Source organism: Pavona decussata, unplaced genomic scaffold (assembly GCF_977016875.1).
Source record: "Pavona decussata unplaced genomic scaffold, jaPavDecu1.1 SCAFFOLD_98, whole genome shotgun sequence".
NCBI classification, from domain to species: domain Eukaryota; kingdom Metazoa; phylum Cnidaria; class Anthozoa; order Scleractinia; family Agariciidae; genus Pavona; species Pavona decussata.
In genome coordinates this window covers 3,587,426-3,601,451 of record NW_028145514.1, presented here as the reverse complement: position 1 = coordinate 3,601,451, position 14,026 = coordinate 3,587,426, and the positions used below count along the sequence as shown (strand labels likewise).

The window sequence follows — 14,026 nt, the reverse complement described above, 5'->3', positions numbered from 1 at the left end:
CCGTAATGCATTTTTTTTTTGTGAATCCCCGAACTATTTAAAACTGACTCTCATTTGCATACTTACTTACTCCTAACAGGCTTTAACCCTGTTCATCTTGTGGTGGGGCAAAGCAATTTTGATGAAGCTTTCCCAACAGACGAACATCCAGAGGTAAAATTCATATTGGAAAATGGAATTGAAAAGAAAACTGTTTCTAATGACCCCAACGATTCCATGGATCTCTCTGAAGAGGGACGCCTGCATGACATGCCCATTGATGAAACAGATCGTGATTCCTGGACTTCAGAGGAAGATAATGCTTGCTCCAAGGACGTTGGTATTCAGTGCGATCTTGTTGACGTCTTGGCCATGTTGGCAGAATATCAGAAAGACGCAAATGAGGATAACATGCCATTGTATGTGTCAGCCATGAATATGACACGAGATGGCACAGGTATGTCAATGACTGAAGTTAGTGCTTTAAATTGTAAAAAGTTTACTTTCAGTTCCTTACTTGCAAGAGCACCAGCTGGTGAATCAATAACTGCTCGTATACGGTCGGCAAACGCACCAATGTATCATGTACATAAAAAAAAAAAGGAGAATTGCTTTCTTTTGCCATTTAGTCTCTTCTGAAAATTGTCATTTATTTAGCTTGGATACTGCCATCTGGAGTTGTTTAGTGAAACCAATCCAATGTCATGTCATGTGGGTTCAGATATTTCTAGCATAGAGCATATGAGAAGAGTCATGAGCAATACTTGTATTCAGGAAACCGGTTTTCCGAACTGGTTTGTTTTGTTCCAGGGTCATGGGTGGCAGTTAAATCAAGAGAAACATCTTACCCCTTCAGAGGTTTCTCTTGATCTTACCATTTAGCCCAACAAAGGAGACCTCTTAGTAGGAAAAACCATGCAGAACCCGATGTTATAGCGTGCAGCGAACAATTGATTCAAAGAGAAATAGTTATGCTGATTGCAATGTTGAAGTTACTCTTTCTCTTTGTAGCCACTGCGGCAACTTGTCTGCAGCCAATTTGCCAGTTACATGCAGTCAAACGCATATTCTTCGGTTCGTTATGAGCGAAGTTTCAATAACCGTGTTAACACTAATTGCTTACAGGTTGCCCCATGTAAGAGCAAATTCATTGAATAATCAGTTACAATTCAATGTTCTCTTGGAGACTTGCCAAGTTTGTAGCATCATGTCTCCTTAAAATCAAATGAAATACAAGCGTCCAGTGTCTATTTTTATTATGTTTCAGGCTACGATCCAGTGCAAGTGATGTTAAGAGATCGTAGTGATTCTAATCCTGCGCAAGATGAAGCTGTTGATAAACAAAGTGGCAGTTTCACGATGGATTTGTCACGTCCTCCACCACCCCCCACGGGATCCACACTTGCTGGTGACTTCCCTCCAGCTGACGAAATAGAAGATCACCAGTCTGAGTTCCCTGAAGGTATGTAGCGAGTCAGGCATCAACAGAAAAACTTACCTCAGGGTTTATTTTAGAGTGAGGCATTGCGACCTTATTGCGGCATTACCGCAGTTATTTATATACTTGTCGTGGGTTCGATTTCCGCCGTGGTTGGAAATTTTGTGCGATCTCCTATTTCCTTACTAGGGCTAACGCTCAGTAGGAAATTCATGGGTTCACTTTAACAATACAACATGCACTCCAGAGTTAATTCTCTGATCTATCATTTGTGTCTTTAGTGCTAGCGGCACAACATTCATTTATACTTGGGTACACAATTTGCAGTAGCGGGTCAAACTTGGCGCACAAAATTTCGGTGTCAGGCGAGCCCATGTTCTCGTTACAAAAAAATGACAGTGGAGTCGCTTCTTCGAAAATGATCATTTATCTACCATTCGTTATGCAACTACAAAGTTAATATACAGTGGTGTATCTTAAAAGGAATTTACAGTGTAAAACGTATATTTTGCAGCACCAATTTACCATTAAATTTTACGTTTTTGTGTGCGAAGTTCAAGTAGTTCTAAAATCTCTGAGAGGTGGGTTGGTGGTGCTAGAAAGGGGGGGGGGGGGGTTGGTTGATACATGTGATGGGTCTTACTGCAGCAATAAATCTTGCAAAACAGATGTTGCTTACTATGACTGCATTTCTTTTCAGCCGACTCCCCCGATCCCTTGGTTATCTCTCAAGATGGCAGTGACTCTGTGTTCAACCGAACAGACGACTCGATCAACTACGCAGAGGAGAGAGATGTATTAACGGAAATGCCACAGGGAAGCAGTGCTGTAAACCGGTTTGACCGGTTTTTGAAGGAGAGAAAGGACTCCGAACTGCTGAATCTGCAGAAATTAAAAGAAAATCTTGATGAGAGTGGCAGCGGAGGGACAACGGATGTCAAGGTTAGATGTTGTAATTTTGTCAATTCCTGTCATTAACTCCCGTTAGAGCAAATTTCAGTTGAGTCTTTCAAGTGATTTACCGTTGCCTTGTTCATCTCTAGTACGTTCCTCGATGAAGGAGAAAATCATATGCACAGACTCTCTCAATCAGTTACAATTGGAAGTACACTGTAAAACCTGTCGTGACGTGCCCATACGTCCGCATTAAATCTTTGCGAATTGTGATTGGTTTTAATTGATTACTTTGTGAGTTTTACAAAAGAATTAAAGAGCAACATGGTGAGAAATTAATTACTTCATGTAATTTTAAATGAAAGACAAAAGTCCGTTTGAGATATGGAAGAAGTGTTAGTCTCGTGAGACTAGAGTAGGAAGGAACACCTTCAGAGCGCAACCTTTCTTACATTTTTCAGACTTTGAAGGATCTGGAAGAAGAAAACGAACTTCTCAGAAGACAGGTGCAAATGTTAAAAAACACAACAGTAAGTCTGTCAGCGATTATTGTGAAATAGGTGACCCTGAATATTATCAGTCGTGCGCTCTAGTTGTTTTTACTTCTTGGAAATCAGCTTATTTTCAACTTATTAAGATGTTACCGAAATGGGTATTCGATTGAAAAGCCAGGTGGCTCTAAACCCCCGTATTGCCATAATTTTTATTTCAAAGAAATAGCTTGTGTTGTGTTACAACTTAAAAATACGATTCTAATAATAAATAATATATACTAATAACACTAATACTAATAATACGTATAATAGAAGAAAGGTCCTCACAGTTAGTTCGCAACTTAAGCAGTTGCAAAAGAAAGCCTGAAAAAAATTCTTGCCTGAACGGGATTTGAACCCATGACCTCTGCGATGCCGGTGCAGTTCTCTACCAACTGAGCTATCAAGCCAACTGGGAGCTGGTTATACTGTGAGTTCGTATATACGGGAATATAAGAGTTCCTAATATACAGGTATACTACGAACTCACAATATGACCAGCTCCCAGTTGGCTTGATAGCTCAGTTGGTAGAGAACTGCACCGGCATCGCACAGGTGATGGGTTTGAATCCTGTTCAAGCCTGAATTTTTTTTCAGGCTTTCTTTCACAACTGGTTAAGTTGCGTACTAACTGCGAGGATCTTCCTTCTATTTGATCTTTCATCCGCAGTTCAAAATATATGTTTCATATATTCATATTCATTTAATACTTATACAGTTAAGTAGACAATAGAAATGTTATCCTTCTCTCGAAATGTTTGAGGGAATTCAAGGTTACAGTGTGGGCGTTCTTCGAACTTTCCCCTCAAACTCTCCTGTGCTGTTACATTTTGATAACATGGCGTTAAAGCGTTCCAAATAATGGGTCCTGTGCTACAAATTATTGCAGCATAATCCTTGAGTCTACAATGTAGACTGTTGAAACAACTATGAAATGGATAATTCCAGACACGACTGTTTTTAGTGACTTGGCCTTTGAATGGAAATGAGGCTAAAGTTGAGTTTGTTTTGATACAAACCTTTCTTCTTTGTAAATGTAGATAATGATCATCAGAAACTATTAAGCACAAGAATAAATACCTCTTACTAACCGAATGCGAGGTCCGTGCTGTAAATTACGGACAGAGTTTTTTCCTGTTGATTTATGGACCAAGGAGCGCGGGCCATAAATCAACGGAGAAAAACGAGGATCTGTAACTAACAGTACGGACCGAGAAAACGAGGTTAGTAAGATATTTATTATATCTCTGAGGTTAAACTTTCAAGTTTAGCGGGCCGTACAATGAAATACGGCCCACAAAAATAACCAATCACACCGCGCGTACTAACTGAGAGATACATTAAACACCCGCATAAAAGAACAAGTGGATTAAGAACCTCCGGGCTGAAATTCGTCATATTAGACACCTGTTATATAAGAACCTTACAATAAATATATGAAGAGTTATTCAGGCTGATCTTGAAAAAAGTAGGTTCTTAAATGTGGGTGTTTACTGTATAATAAAATGATTTACACCTGAAAAGCAGGAAGGTTTTTTTTGTGATCAAAACAAGGTCAACTCTAGCTTTGCTTCCTGTCAAAGGAAACACTGAACTATAAAACAGGTGAGCTATGTTACTGGCGCTGATTTCCAGCTTACGAATGTATGAAACGTGTGAAATTCATTTTCTTTTCAGAATGCTGAAGAACTCGAAAATGAGATAGCTGTACTTAAGGAGCAAGTCGAGGTATTAAGTGATTAAATTGGTTCACTGAAGTTTTAAAACAGTGTATATTGTAATTGTCGGTTGTATTTTCGTTTGTAGTCTGCGAACGATTTGGTGGAGGAAAACCAATTGCTGAAAGAGGAAATTAATATCTTGAGAGAATCAGCGGTAAGTAGCTTTAGCATGAAAAGTTGTCACTCTATGTTGAGTTTTTTTTAGGGTAGTGTGGGTGAGGAGGTGGGGGGGGGGGGGAGTGCAGATCACGTTTTGCAGAAAATAGAATGGTCATTCTTAATTTCCAGTTCATTATCTTTCACAATACTTTGCTTGGTGGGTACAAAATTGCATTTCGTGACAAATTATAAATGCAGGACTTTCTGGCTTCGTTGGTAATGATGGAGGAAGAAATCTCTTGAAAAGAAAACTGTTAGCAGATTTCGGTCCAGTTGGGCACCTGTATTGCACTCGATTTGTTTCGGGGTTCTGTCACTGTACGTCTGTGTGTTTGCACTGAGTCAACGCAGTAAGGAAGTGCAAACAAGAGGTTTTAATTCATAAGCTGACTTCAACATAACTATATACTGAACATGCATGTAATTATAATGTAATGAATACCTATTGTAATGTATATGTCACAAAAACAAAGACTATCGTTAAAAAAAAAAAAAGAAAACAGAAAAAAAAAGGTAATGAAGATTGCGCTTCATGGCCACTTTGACGTGATCACGGTACATGATCGAGGAGGAAAGCATCATTTCCCTTTTCACGACAAAAAGTATGGCAAAGTACAGCTCTTTAAATTACCCCATACCACGCTCTATGTTTTTTTTTAAAAATCTATATTAAACATTTTTTCTCGTCGTATTTTTCTATAGTTACTTGAAGATGTAGAGGAGGAAAATGCATTGCTCAAGGAAAAAATCAAAATGCTTGAAGAAATGGTGGTGAGCAAACACTGTCCTTTTTCTGTCATGTATTTGACAGGAACATCTCAGGGCAAGTTGAAAACATTACTATGATTCTGGTTGCCCGACTGATCCCCATGTTCTAAGATTTTAAATGGTCTTAAACGACTCCCGCCCTTAAAGTTCTCGCCCTTGAAGTCTTAAAGTGGTCGGTGTGACTGCTGGGAAACGTGCTCAGTGATCCCAAAGATCTGACGATCGTAGTGATCAACCTTTAACCAGACTCTAGTAGTTTGCAATAGGCCATTTCCGAGTTGCTTTGAGCCTCATTATGAAAGCGAGGCTAAGTGCAAAGCTTTTCATATGAAAATTGGTTTTGTTTGCATATGAATGAAAACTAATTGTCATAATAAAAACTTTGCACTTAGCCTCGCTTTCATAATGAGGTTCAAAGCAACTCGGAAATGGCCTATTGCTTCAATCACTTGCATCGCGGCATGCCCTATACCCTTGTGATAGCTGTGATCGTTAAGCGCTCTTCCAGCGGTCATGTTGGCCATATGGAAACAAGGTTTTAGAGTCGAGGTCGTCTGAGTCGGTCTGTCTGGAATTCCTCCCATTTGTGCCCGTTTCAATTTAAATTTAATCAATGTATTTCGTTTTTTAGGTCGCTGATCAGGATGTCAAGGCAGTTGAGAAGGAGAACGAAGAACTGAGGGACAAAATCAAAACTCTTGAGGAATCTACGGTAAAATACAGTATTTTTGAAAACTGCTCTATTCCTTTAAAGACCCAGTGATGTCGACAACTTTGGCAGTCGCACAAGAGCTTGCTCGCAGGCCAGAAAAATTGAAAGGGGCTGAAATTCGTGAGTTTTCGATACTCGGTGCAATGCAACTGGAAGCTGGAGATGCTTCACCCCATCATCCAGAATGGTAAAATTATGGCTAACTTAATTTGGACAACGTGACTCACAAGTTTCTGGGAAGATTTCATTGAAATTCGGTGGTTCCTTCGTTCGACCTCTTTTTGAACTAAAACTAAAACTAAATCAATACTTACTGATTTGTCGATATGTCCTTCTATTTATTTAAGAATACTGAAGACCTTGAAAGGGAAAATGATTTCCTAAAGGAACAAGTGGAAATGCTATCAGCTGAACCGGAGGTAAGGCTGTTTTTCAGAGTTTTGAAATCTATACGATGTCAGCGTGCGCACTACCTTCGTGGAAAGGTCCTTGTTTCAATGCTTATTATGATTTAATGGTAAGTGCGGAAGTTATCGAAGACACCTTTTTTTTTCCAAACGTCCTTGATCTTGTCAGTGATTGGGGTCAGGGACCGCATAGAACACATGAATACTCCGTCAATAGGCCATTTCCCAGGTGCTTTGTGACCTCATTATAAAAACGAGGCTAATTGCAAACTATTTATTATGGAAATTAGTTTTCATTCATATGTAAATGAAACTAATTTTGACATGAAAAGCTTTGCACTTGGCCTCGCTTTCTTAATGAGGTTCACAGTGACTCAGAAATGGACTATTTTCGGTCACTGTTCTAGAAGAAAACAACATCTGGTGTTGTGGATATGGATAGGCGATATAAAGCAAATGAGCCGGGTTCGAGGCGGACGCTATTTTGATTTTGAATTCTTTTACTGTTAAGTTTGAAATGAGATGTCCAAGATGTTGAAGTAAGGTGTCCAACCTTGTTTTGGAGTATTGATTCTAGTAATAATCCTTTGAGATACGCGTATTTACAAACCCTCACCCAAAGGGGAGCGCTTATTGGAGGAGGGGTGCTAATTGCAAATCAACTTGTCAAATTGTTTCTTTTTCACATTCATTGTTTCAGAGAGTAAAAGAACTACAGGAGGAAAACGAAATGCTCCACGAAAAAATCCAAGCGCTGGAGGAGTCAACTGTGAGTTACATGAAATAAATTGTTAATTTTGGTCCTTACGATGCTTGATTTTTAATCTCATTCTTCGCCACATTAAAATTTTCCTAGACAGTACTCCATTCAGCACTTGTGATCAACTCGCATCTTGTTCCCCATCTGAGTTGCTGGAGACTTATTGACAAAGGGCAGAATTCCTCCAGTTTTTCTAACAGTCCAAAGAGGTTCGAGTTTGCCCGGTTGAAATAAACTGCAGGGACTGTAGAAGTATGACTTTTCATGCCTGTCATTTTCCTATGTTTTGTTTGTTTTCAGAATGTGGAAGAAGTTGTAACTGAAAATTCACTTTTGAAGGAGCGTATTGAAACTATGGTGGAACAGAAGGTTTGTTAATCTCTTCATTTAAGGCGATTTCATGCGAGAAGAGTTTCCGAGATCCTAACTTCCTCGTTCACTCTTTACAACCATTTCTTGCGCGTTTTCGCTGACTGTCATACTCTCTCTAAAGTTTGATCTGCTCTAGTTTTCATAGAATAAAAAATAAAAGTTCGAATTGTTATTCTCATTCGACTGCAAACTAACGTGTACTAGATCTACTCCCATGCGCTTGTTTGAATTCTTATCAATTTAACGTTTATTATTTCAGAGAATGAAAGAGCTAGAGGAGGAAAACGAACTGCTTCACGAAAAAATTCAAGCGCTGGAGGAGTCCACTGTGAGTGATTTGAGATGTGTTGTTAATTTTCATGCTTTAGTTAATACGTTGCTTGATTCCCAATCTTATCTTTCGCCATGACTGTTTTTAGAGAACACTCTTTTCAACACTCACAATCAACTCGCATCTCGTTCCCCATCTAAGTTGCTGGAGCCTTGATTCCTCCAGTTTTGTTATTAGTCCTTAGAGGTTCGGTTTTTTTGTTTAGACATTGTTTAGCAATTCCTCCAAAAGCTAAGCATAGCTTGTCTAGGTTCGAGTTTGCCCTGTTGAAATCTGTACAATTTTGATGGAAAAAACGTTGAAAATTGCATTGATAATGTTTATTTTTACCGTTAATTCTTTGGATTTCTGCAAAAAGCAGGCACTATAAAAAGGATGGCGTTTCCTGCTTATCACATACATCCGATGACTTGTTTGTTTTCAGAGTGTGGAAGACCTTGCAACTGAAAATTCGCTTTTGAAGGAGCAAATGAAAACTATGGTGGAACCAGAGGTTGGTGGATCTTTTCTTGTACGCCCATATAACACAAGAGGGAGTATCCGAGAATTGATGACAACCCCCAATTCTTTCACTCCCATACTCAAGTCTTGCGCGTTTTCGTTACTGTCCTGCGCTCCCAAAGAGTTTGATTTGCTCAAATTTTCATAGAGTCAAGGAAAGTTCGAACCTTATTCACGTTCAGCCGCTAACTAATGCGTATTAGATCGACTCCCTTGCGCTTACCAACATCATCTCGATTAGTGTCGATTAGTGTCTCACTCGTGTTACATTAATCACTGAAATAAACAAGTCTTACGCTAGGGAAATAAACTTTGTGTTTTGTATGCTTCAGAGAGTGAAAGAACTGGAAGATGAAAATGAAACGCTGAAAGAAAAATTGCAGATCCTGGAAGAATCTTCGGTGAGTCTGACGACGTTTTAGTTGTAGCGCGCTTCTCAAGTTCGGTTTGACCACATTTGCTAGCGGTACATGGTACAAAAACATCGGGCAAGTTCTTGTGATATCGGATAACTGTCGTCGCAGGCTTGAACGGGATTCGAACCCATGACCTTTCCGATACCGGTGCATTGCTCTTCCAGTAGCTGAGGACTTACAGTTGTTACACGTCCTGAGAAACTCTACACAACGCGACAGATTGTTTATATTTTGCGCTTGTCATTTCAGAGAACAAAAGAACTAGAGGAGGAAAACGAAATACTTCACGAAAAAATCCAAGCGCTGGAGGAGTCTACTGTGAGTGATTTGAGATATGTTGTTAATATTTATGCTTACGATACTTGATTCTCCATCTTATCCCTCGCCATAAATGTTCCTAAAGAACACTCCGTTCGACACTTTTGACCAACTCGGATCCCCCCTCCCCCCCGTTCCCCTCATCTTAGTTGCTTGAACCTTATTGATGAAGGGGAAGGATTCGTCCGGTTTCGTAATTCCACAGAGGTTCGTGTTTACCCTGCTAAAATCTTTTTAATTTTGATGTAACGAACGTTTGATACTGGATAGATAACGTTCTTTATAACAAACTCTCGTTGGATTTCTACAGCAGCAGGGGCTGTAAAAGTATGACATGCTGAGATGATCATGCACCTTCATTTGTTTGTTTTCAGAATGTGGAAGAGCTTGTTACTGAAAACTCACTATTAAGGGAGCGAATTGAAACTATGGTGGGACCCGAGGTTTGTTAATTTTTTCTTTAAATGCATCAGACCAGAACGATTTTCCGAGAATTTGATGAGAGCTTCCAGCTTATCTAGCTTACTCGTTTTCGTCGACTCTCCTGCGCCTTCAAAAAATTTAATTTCCTCTAGTTTTCAAACAATCAAGGAAAGTTCGAACTCTTATTTTCATTGTCATGTGTACTCTAACGACTTCCATGCGCTTTTAAAGTTTGAATTCTTATCAACTTAGTCTCGTTTTGTCTCACTCGTGTTACGTTAACCTTGAAATCTTTTAGTCTTTCACTCGTGAAATAACATTTGTGTTTTGCATCCTTCAGAGAGTAAAAGAACTGGAAGATGAAAATGAAACGCTGAAAGAAAAATTGCAGATCCTGGAAGAGTCTTCGGTGAGTCTAACAGCTTTTTATTTCTAGTGTTTTCTCAAGCTCAATTTGCTCGCGGATTATTAACCTGCACACTTACGTTTAAAGACTTTTGCAGATACAAAATTCTGTATTCGAGTATAATACGGGAGCAAATCGAATTGGAATCGAATAAGGGTCGTGTACGCCTTTATGGTACAGTGGATACTCGCTTTACGGCCGGGTCAGGGTGTTAATATCCACCTTGTTAGTACAACTGCTTCGTTTTTGGCAAAACAGAAGCTCATACAGTCGTTCACTCGTGTAAAAACCGATTAAATCCGAGGAGACGGTATTAAAATACGGCGCCTTCCGAATGAGCCTTGGGTGCATGTTCGATCAGGCTGGATTTTTAGGCTTGCGTATAAGCCAAATTTTTGTCGCGAAGGATTAGCCGTCTAGATGAGTTATCCAACAGAGGCGTAACTCTAATAAAGAATAACTTAAGCCACCCATTCGAAACTTTGACTACTGTGTAAAGGTTTTATAACTTACTGTAGTTACTGTTATACACTCAGTTAAAATCATTTTGTTTTTCAGAATGTTGAAGATCTTGTCAATGAAAACGCATTGCTGAAGGAACAAATTGAAATCATGGAAGAAGCCGGGGTATGTGATTTTGTTTAAAAAGTTAATAAGCTATAGAGCTGATTATAGAAAACTGTATTCACTAGAGTTTTGTTTTGTTTTACGTGAGTGAAAACTCATATGAAGCGGGAATCGCGCCTATAGAGTGTTTTCATTCACGTGACTACTGGCCATATTGGTTTACTGAAACAAAAGAAAGTATTTACATAAAAATAGAGTTCAATTCCCAGAGGTTTAGTTTGGGACACCAACATGGCCGCCATTTCTTTGTTTTGGGACACCAACATGGCCACCGTGACGTGATGTGAAAACACTCTATAACCTTCACACACCAGTCAGATGCTCCACCACTGAGCTGTGGGAGACTGGAGGCGAGCTAGGTCATTTATTAGGTTCATTTGTTGCACGCGCTCTACATTTCGTACCTATGAGTAATGACGAAAGCATCCAGTCTGCTGGTAAAGAGAAATATGGTAAATGTGTCCCCGATGGGAATCGTAACCATGACCCTCGCACACCGGTCGGATGCTCTGACCACTCAGCTACTGGGAGGCTGGTGCCGAGTGAGGCCATTTAGACCCATTTACTCAAAGCTCATGTATGACAAGCATCCTGCATTCTGCAGCTAAGATTAGTTATGTCGAATGCGCCAAGTTTTTTACGTTTTGCATCTTTCCCTTGATCGGAGCTGTTATTCAACATTTTCTAATTGCTTTTAGAGGGAAAAAGATCTGGAATATGAAAACGATCTGCTGAAGGAGAAAGTACAGATGCTCGAAGAGTCTGCCGTAAGTCAAAGCAAAGCCTGGTCCACAGCTTTTAACAGAAATGTAATAGTTTTCATAAGATTCTAATTTCACTGGCTCTCTTTATGTCAGTAACATCTGTGTTGTTTTTGGCCGGGCAGTGGAATCGAATTGTTAGCCTCCTGCACTCCTACATTACTTTACTCATACGATTTTACAGCATTAGATGTGTTTCCGATAATTTCGTGTACAATGTAAAAAGTGGGTGGCTAGTGAATTCCCTCAGTGAAGTATCACGGGGATCCTGACCTTTTGTGGTGAAAATGGTGCGGGGACCTTCACTTAGTTACAAAATAATTGTACAACATCAAGAAAAAGAAATCAACTAAATTCTTGATAGGAACAAGTCATGACCAGCTCTGGTGCATTTTGGAAACGAAAAACGCGAGAACTTGAAAACAGTTAGCCTACCTTTTTTCAAGCTGCAGTCCATTCTAACTCAGTCCATCTGTGGTCAGAGACGCTCATCGACAGTCTTAGTACGCTGGGGTGACAATCTATAACAACAAATTCGACCAATACTTTTATGTTTCTGTTGATAGAAAAACAACAACAACAACAACAACAACAACAAATACCCTTCGGAGTATTTGATACAACACGAGATTCCCGTGATACTTCCCTTTAAGCATCGTTCAGCACAAGGCCTTACTTTAACGAAAGAACCCTTTGCTTGTTCAATAGTGACAGTAATAAAATTAGCCAACCAAGCTTCTTTTTCTTTTCTTTTTTTTTTTTTTTTATCTCGCTTTGTAGACTATAGAACGACTAGGAAACGAACAAATGGTGGAGAAGCTGCAAGATCTTGAAGAATCCACTGCGCGGGTAAGTAACGGAGACTAACAACAACAACAACAATTTATTTTATAAATTCGGATTACATAAGGGGCTTGTCCTGCAAAATAGCCACAAAGCTAGTCGAGGTGAGGTGAGAGGTGAGGTGATTATGCCTTCGATGTATTGCAGGTTGTTGAAAGACTGGAGGAGGAAAACAGCATGTTAAAAGAAAACATTCAGATCTTGGAAGACTCCACTACTGTAAGTTCTCTTTTTATGGTTTTATTTTAATAATATTTAAATGAATGTAAAATTCTGTGAAAGTCAGTCTTATTTATTGAATCTCAAAGAAAACAAATATTACTCACCATTACATGCGATTATTACACTACACCGATTACAGACTATTTACAGAAACATTTAGTCATACACACATATATAGTAATACAGAAGTCAATCATACTTTGCTTGGCACTTAGATACCGTGTTTTGTTTCTGTAGAATATGAACGATCTCGAAGATGAAAATGTACGCCTTAGAGAGAAGATTGAAGGTCTAGGCGGCTCGAAGGTGAGTGTACACGTTGTTTTATACTTTATGTTTTTGTAAGGTTTAGCAGGGTTATGTAATCTAACCTTATTGAATCGAAAGAGCAATCCATAATTGATCAAAAATGGACAAACAGCCCCCTCCATACCCCCGTCAAAAAAAAAAGTTATTGAAAGAACAAGTAGTCATTTTAGAAATGTCATAAGGTTGTTTTGTTCTAATTAAAAGATTATTTCGTCTTATAGAATACTCAGGAACTTGAAGAACAAAATGCTTCACTTAAAGAAAAAATCCGACGTTTGGAGGAATCATCAGTAAGTCTTAGACATTTCCGTCATTTTCTGCCATTACATTAAATACTTGCTACATACCAAAGTTTTAACTATATCTTTTTGTGTGATATTTATTTTTATTTTTCAATAAATTAAAACAATTACGTATACTATTGATGTGCACGTGTGCAATAGCAAAATGCACTAAAGGCAAATAAACTTAGAAAAGCCTATTAGTGTCGAATAAAAAATCTCGCTGCGATGACGAACCAAAAAATAAAGAAAACAACCACAACAACAAAAGAAAAACAAAACAAAACAGGTTTGCAATAAAAGGAACTTCCTGTTATAATATTAAGCTTTTGCCAGATTTTTATTGAGATTAAGAATCGTGATGTTATCTTAACGAGATTTGCTAAAACCGCAATAGTTCATCCGAATAGAGGTGGTCTAAAGTCGTTACTTTAAAGGCTTATCTTTACAGGTACCATGGTTAACCTCAGTTGTTTATTCTCTTGTCCTGATGAGAGCCTTTGATGGACGTTTCATTTTTATGCTTTCCCTGAAAGGAAAGCAAAGATATTAGGAATCAAATTAGAAAATTATAACATAATTTGGTCGATTCAATTTTGACGCCAAGCCAAAGGTTCGGAAACAATCTCGCAAAATTGGGTTTATTAGTTCAGTTAAATTTCGTCGAGATTATAAAACAAGGAACATGTTCTCGATTCTGGGTGAATGAAATTTTTCTTTGTACATAGAAACTTCTATGCGCACATTTCGCGTAGCTTGGCTAAGTTGGACTGAGAAGATCTGAAGCTGGAGTAAAGGAGAATTTTTATGTTTTCCAGAATGTTACAGAGGTGTTCACTAGTTTT

At 38.8% G+C, this 14,026-nt stretch overlaps 1 protein-coding gene and 1 long non-coding RNA gene across 15 annotated transcripts in view; one reads left to right on the top strand and one right to left on the bottom strand.

Moving 5' to 3' along the window:
• LOC146472730 (uncharacterized) overlaps positions 1-4,350 on the bottom strand; it is a 96,228-nt gene extending 91,878 nt beyond the window's left edge. Inside the window, exon 1 of the long non-coding RNA XR_014866570.1 lies at positions 4,193-4,350. This is a non-coding gene — a long non-coding RNA (uncharacterized LOC146472730). The remainder of the gene's footprint in view (positions 1-4,192) is intronic.
• LOC146472729 (uncharacterized) overlaps positions 1-14,026 on the top strand; it is a 70,163-nt gene that overhangs the window by 26,134 nt on the left and 30,003 nt on the right. For 3 of the 14 annotated variants that reach the window (XM_085119437.1, XM_085119444.1, XM_085119436.1), the window contains exons 19-41: positions 80-436; positions 1,247-1,441; positions 2,118-2,359; positions 2,773-2,841; positions 4,522-4,572; positions 4,651-4,719; positions 5,427-5,495; positions 6,124-6,204; positions 6,552-6,623; positions 7,312-7,380; positions 7,672-7,740; positions 8,003-8,071; positions 8,499-8,567; positions 8,908-8,976; positions 9,241-9,309; positions 9,684-9,752; positions 10,073-10,141; positions 10,697-10,765; positions 11,464-11,532; positions 12,307-12,375; positions 12,517-12,588; positions 12,829-12,897; positions 13,122-13,190. In XM_085119437.1, coding sequence (XP_084975563.1) covers positions 80-436; positions 1,247-1,441; positions 2,118-2,359; positions 2,773-2,841; positions 4,522-4,572; positions 4,651-4,719; positions 5,427-5,495; positions 6,124-6,204; positions 6,552-6,623; positions 7,312-7,380; positions 7,672-7,740; positions 8,003-8,071; positions 8,499-8,567; positions 8,908-8,976; positions 9,241-9,309; positions 9,684-9,752; positions 10,073-10,141; positions 10,697-10,765; positions 11,464-11,532; positions 12,307-12,375; positions 12,517-12,588; positions 12,829-12,897; positions 13,122-13,190 — 2,174 coding nt within the window. The remainder of the gene's footprint in view (positions 1-79; positions 437-1,246; positions 1,442-2,117; positions 2,360-2,772; positions 2,842-4,521; positions 4,573-4,650; positions 4,720-5,426; positions 5,496-6,123; positions 6,205-6,551; positions 6,624-7,311; positions 7,381-7,671; positions 7,741-8,002; positions 8,072-8,498; positions 8,568-8,907; positions 8,977-9,240; positions 9,310-9,683; positions 9,753-10,072; positions 10,142-10,696; positions 10,766-11,463; positions 11,533-12,306; positions 12,376-12,516; positions 12,589-12,828; positions 12,898-13,121; positions 13,191-14,026) is intronic. The other 11 variants (XM_085119450.1, XM_085119442.1, XM_085119440.1 and 8 more) reach the window with 10 other exon arrangements.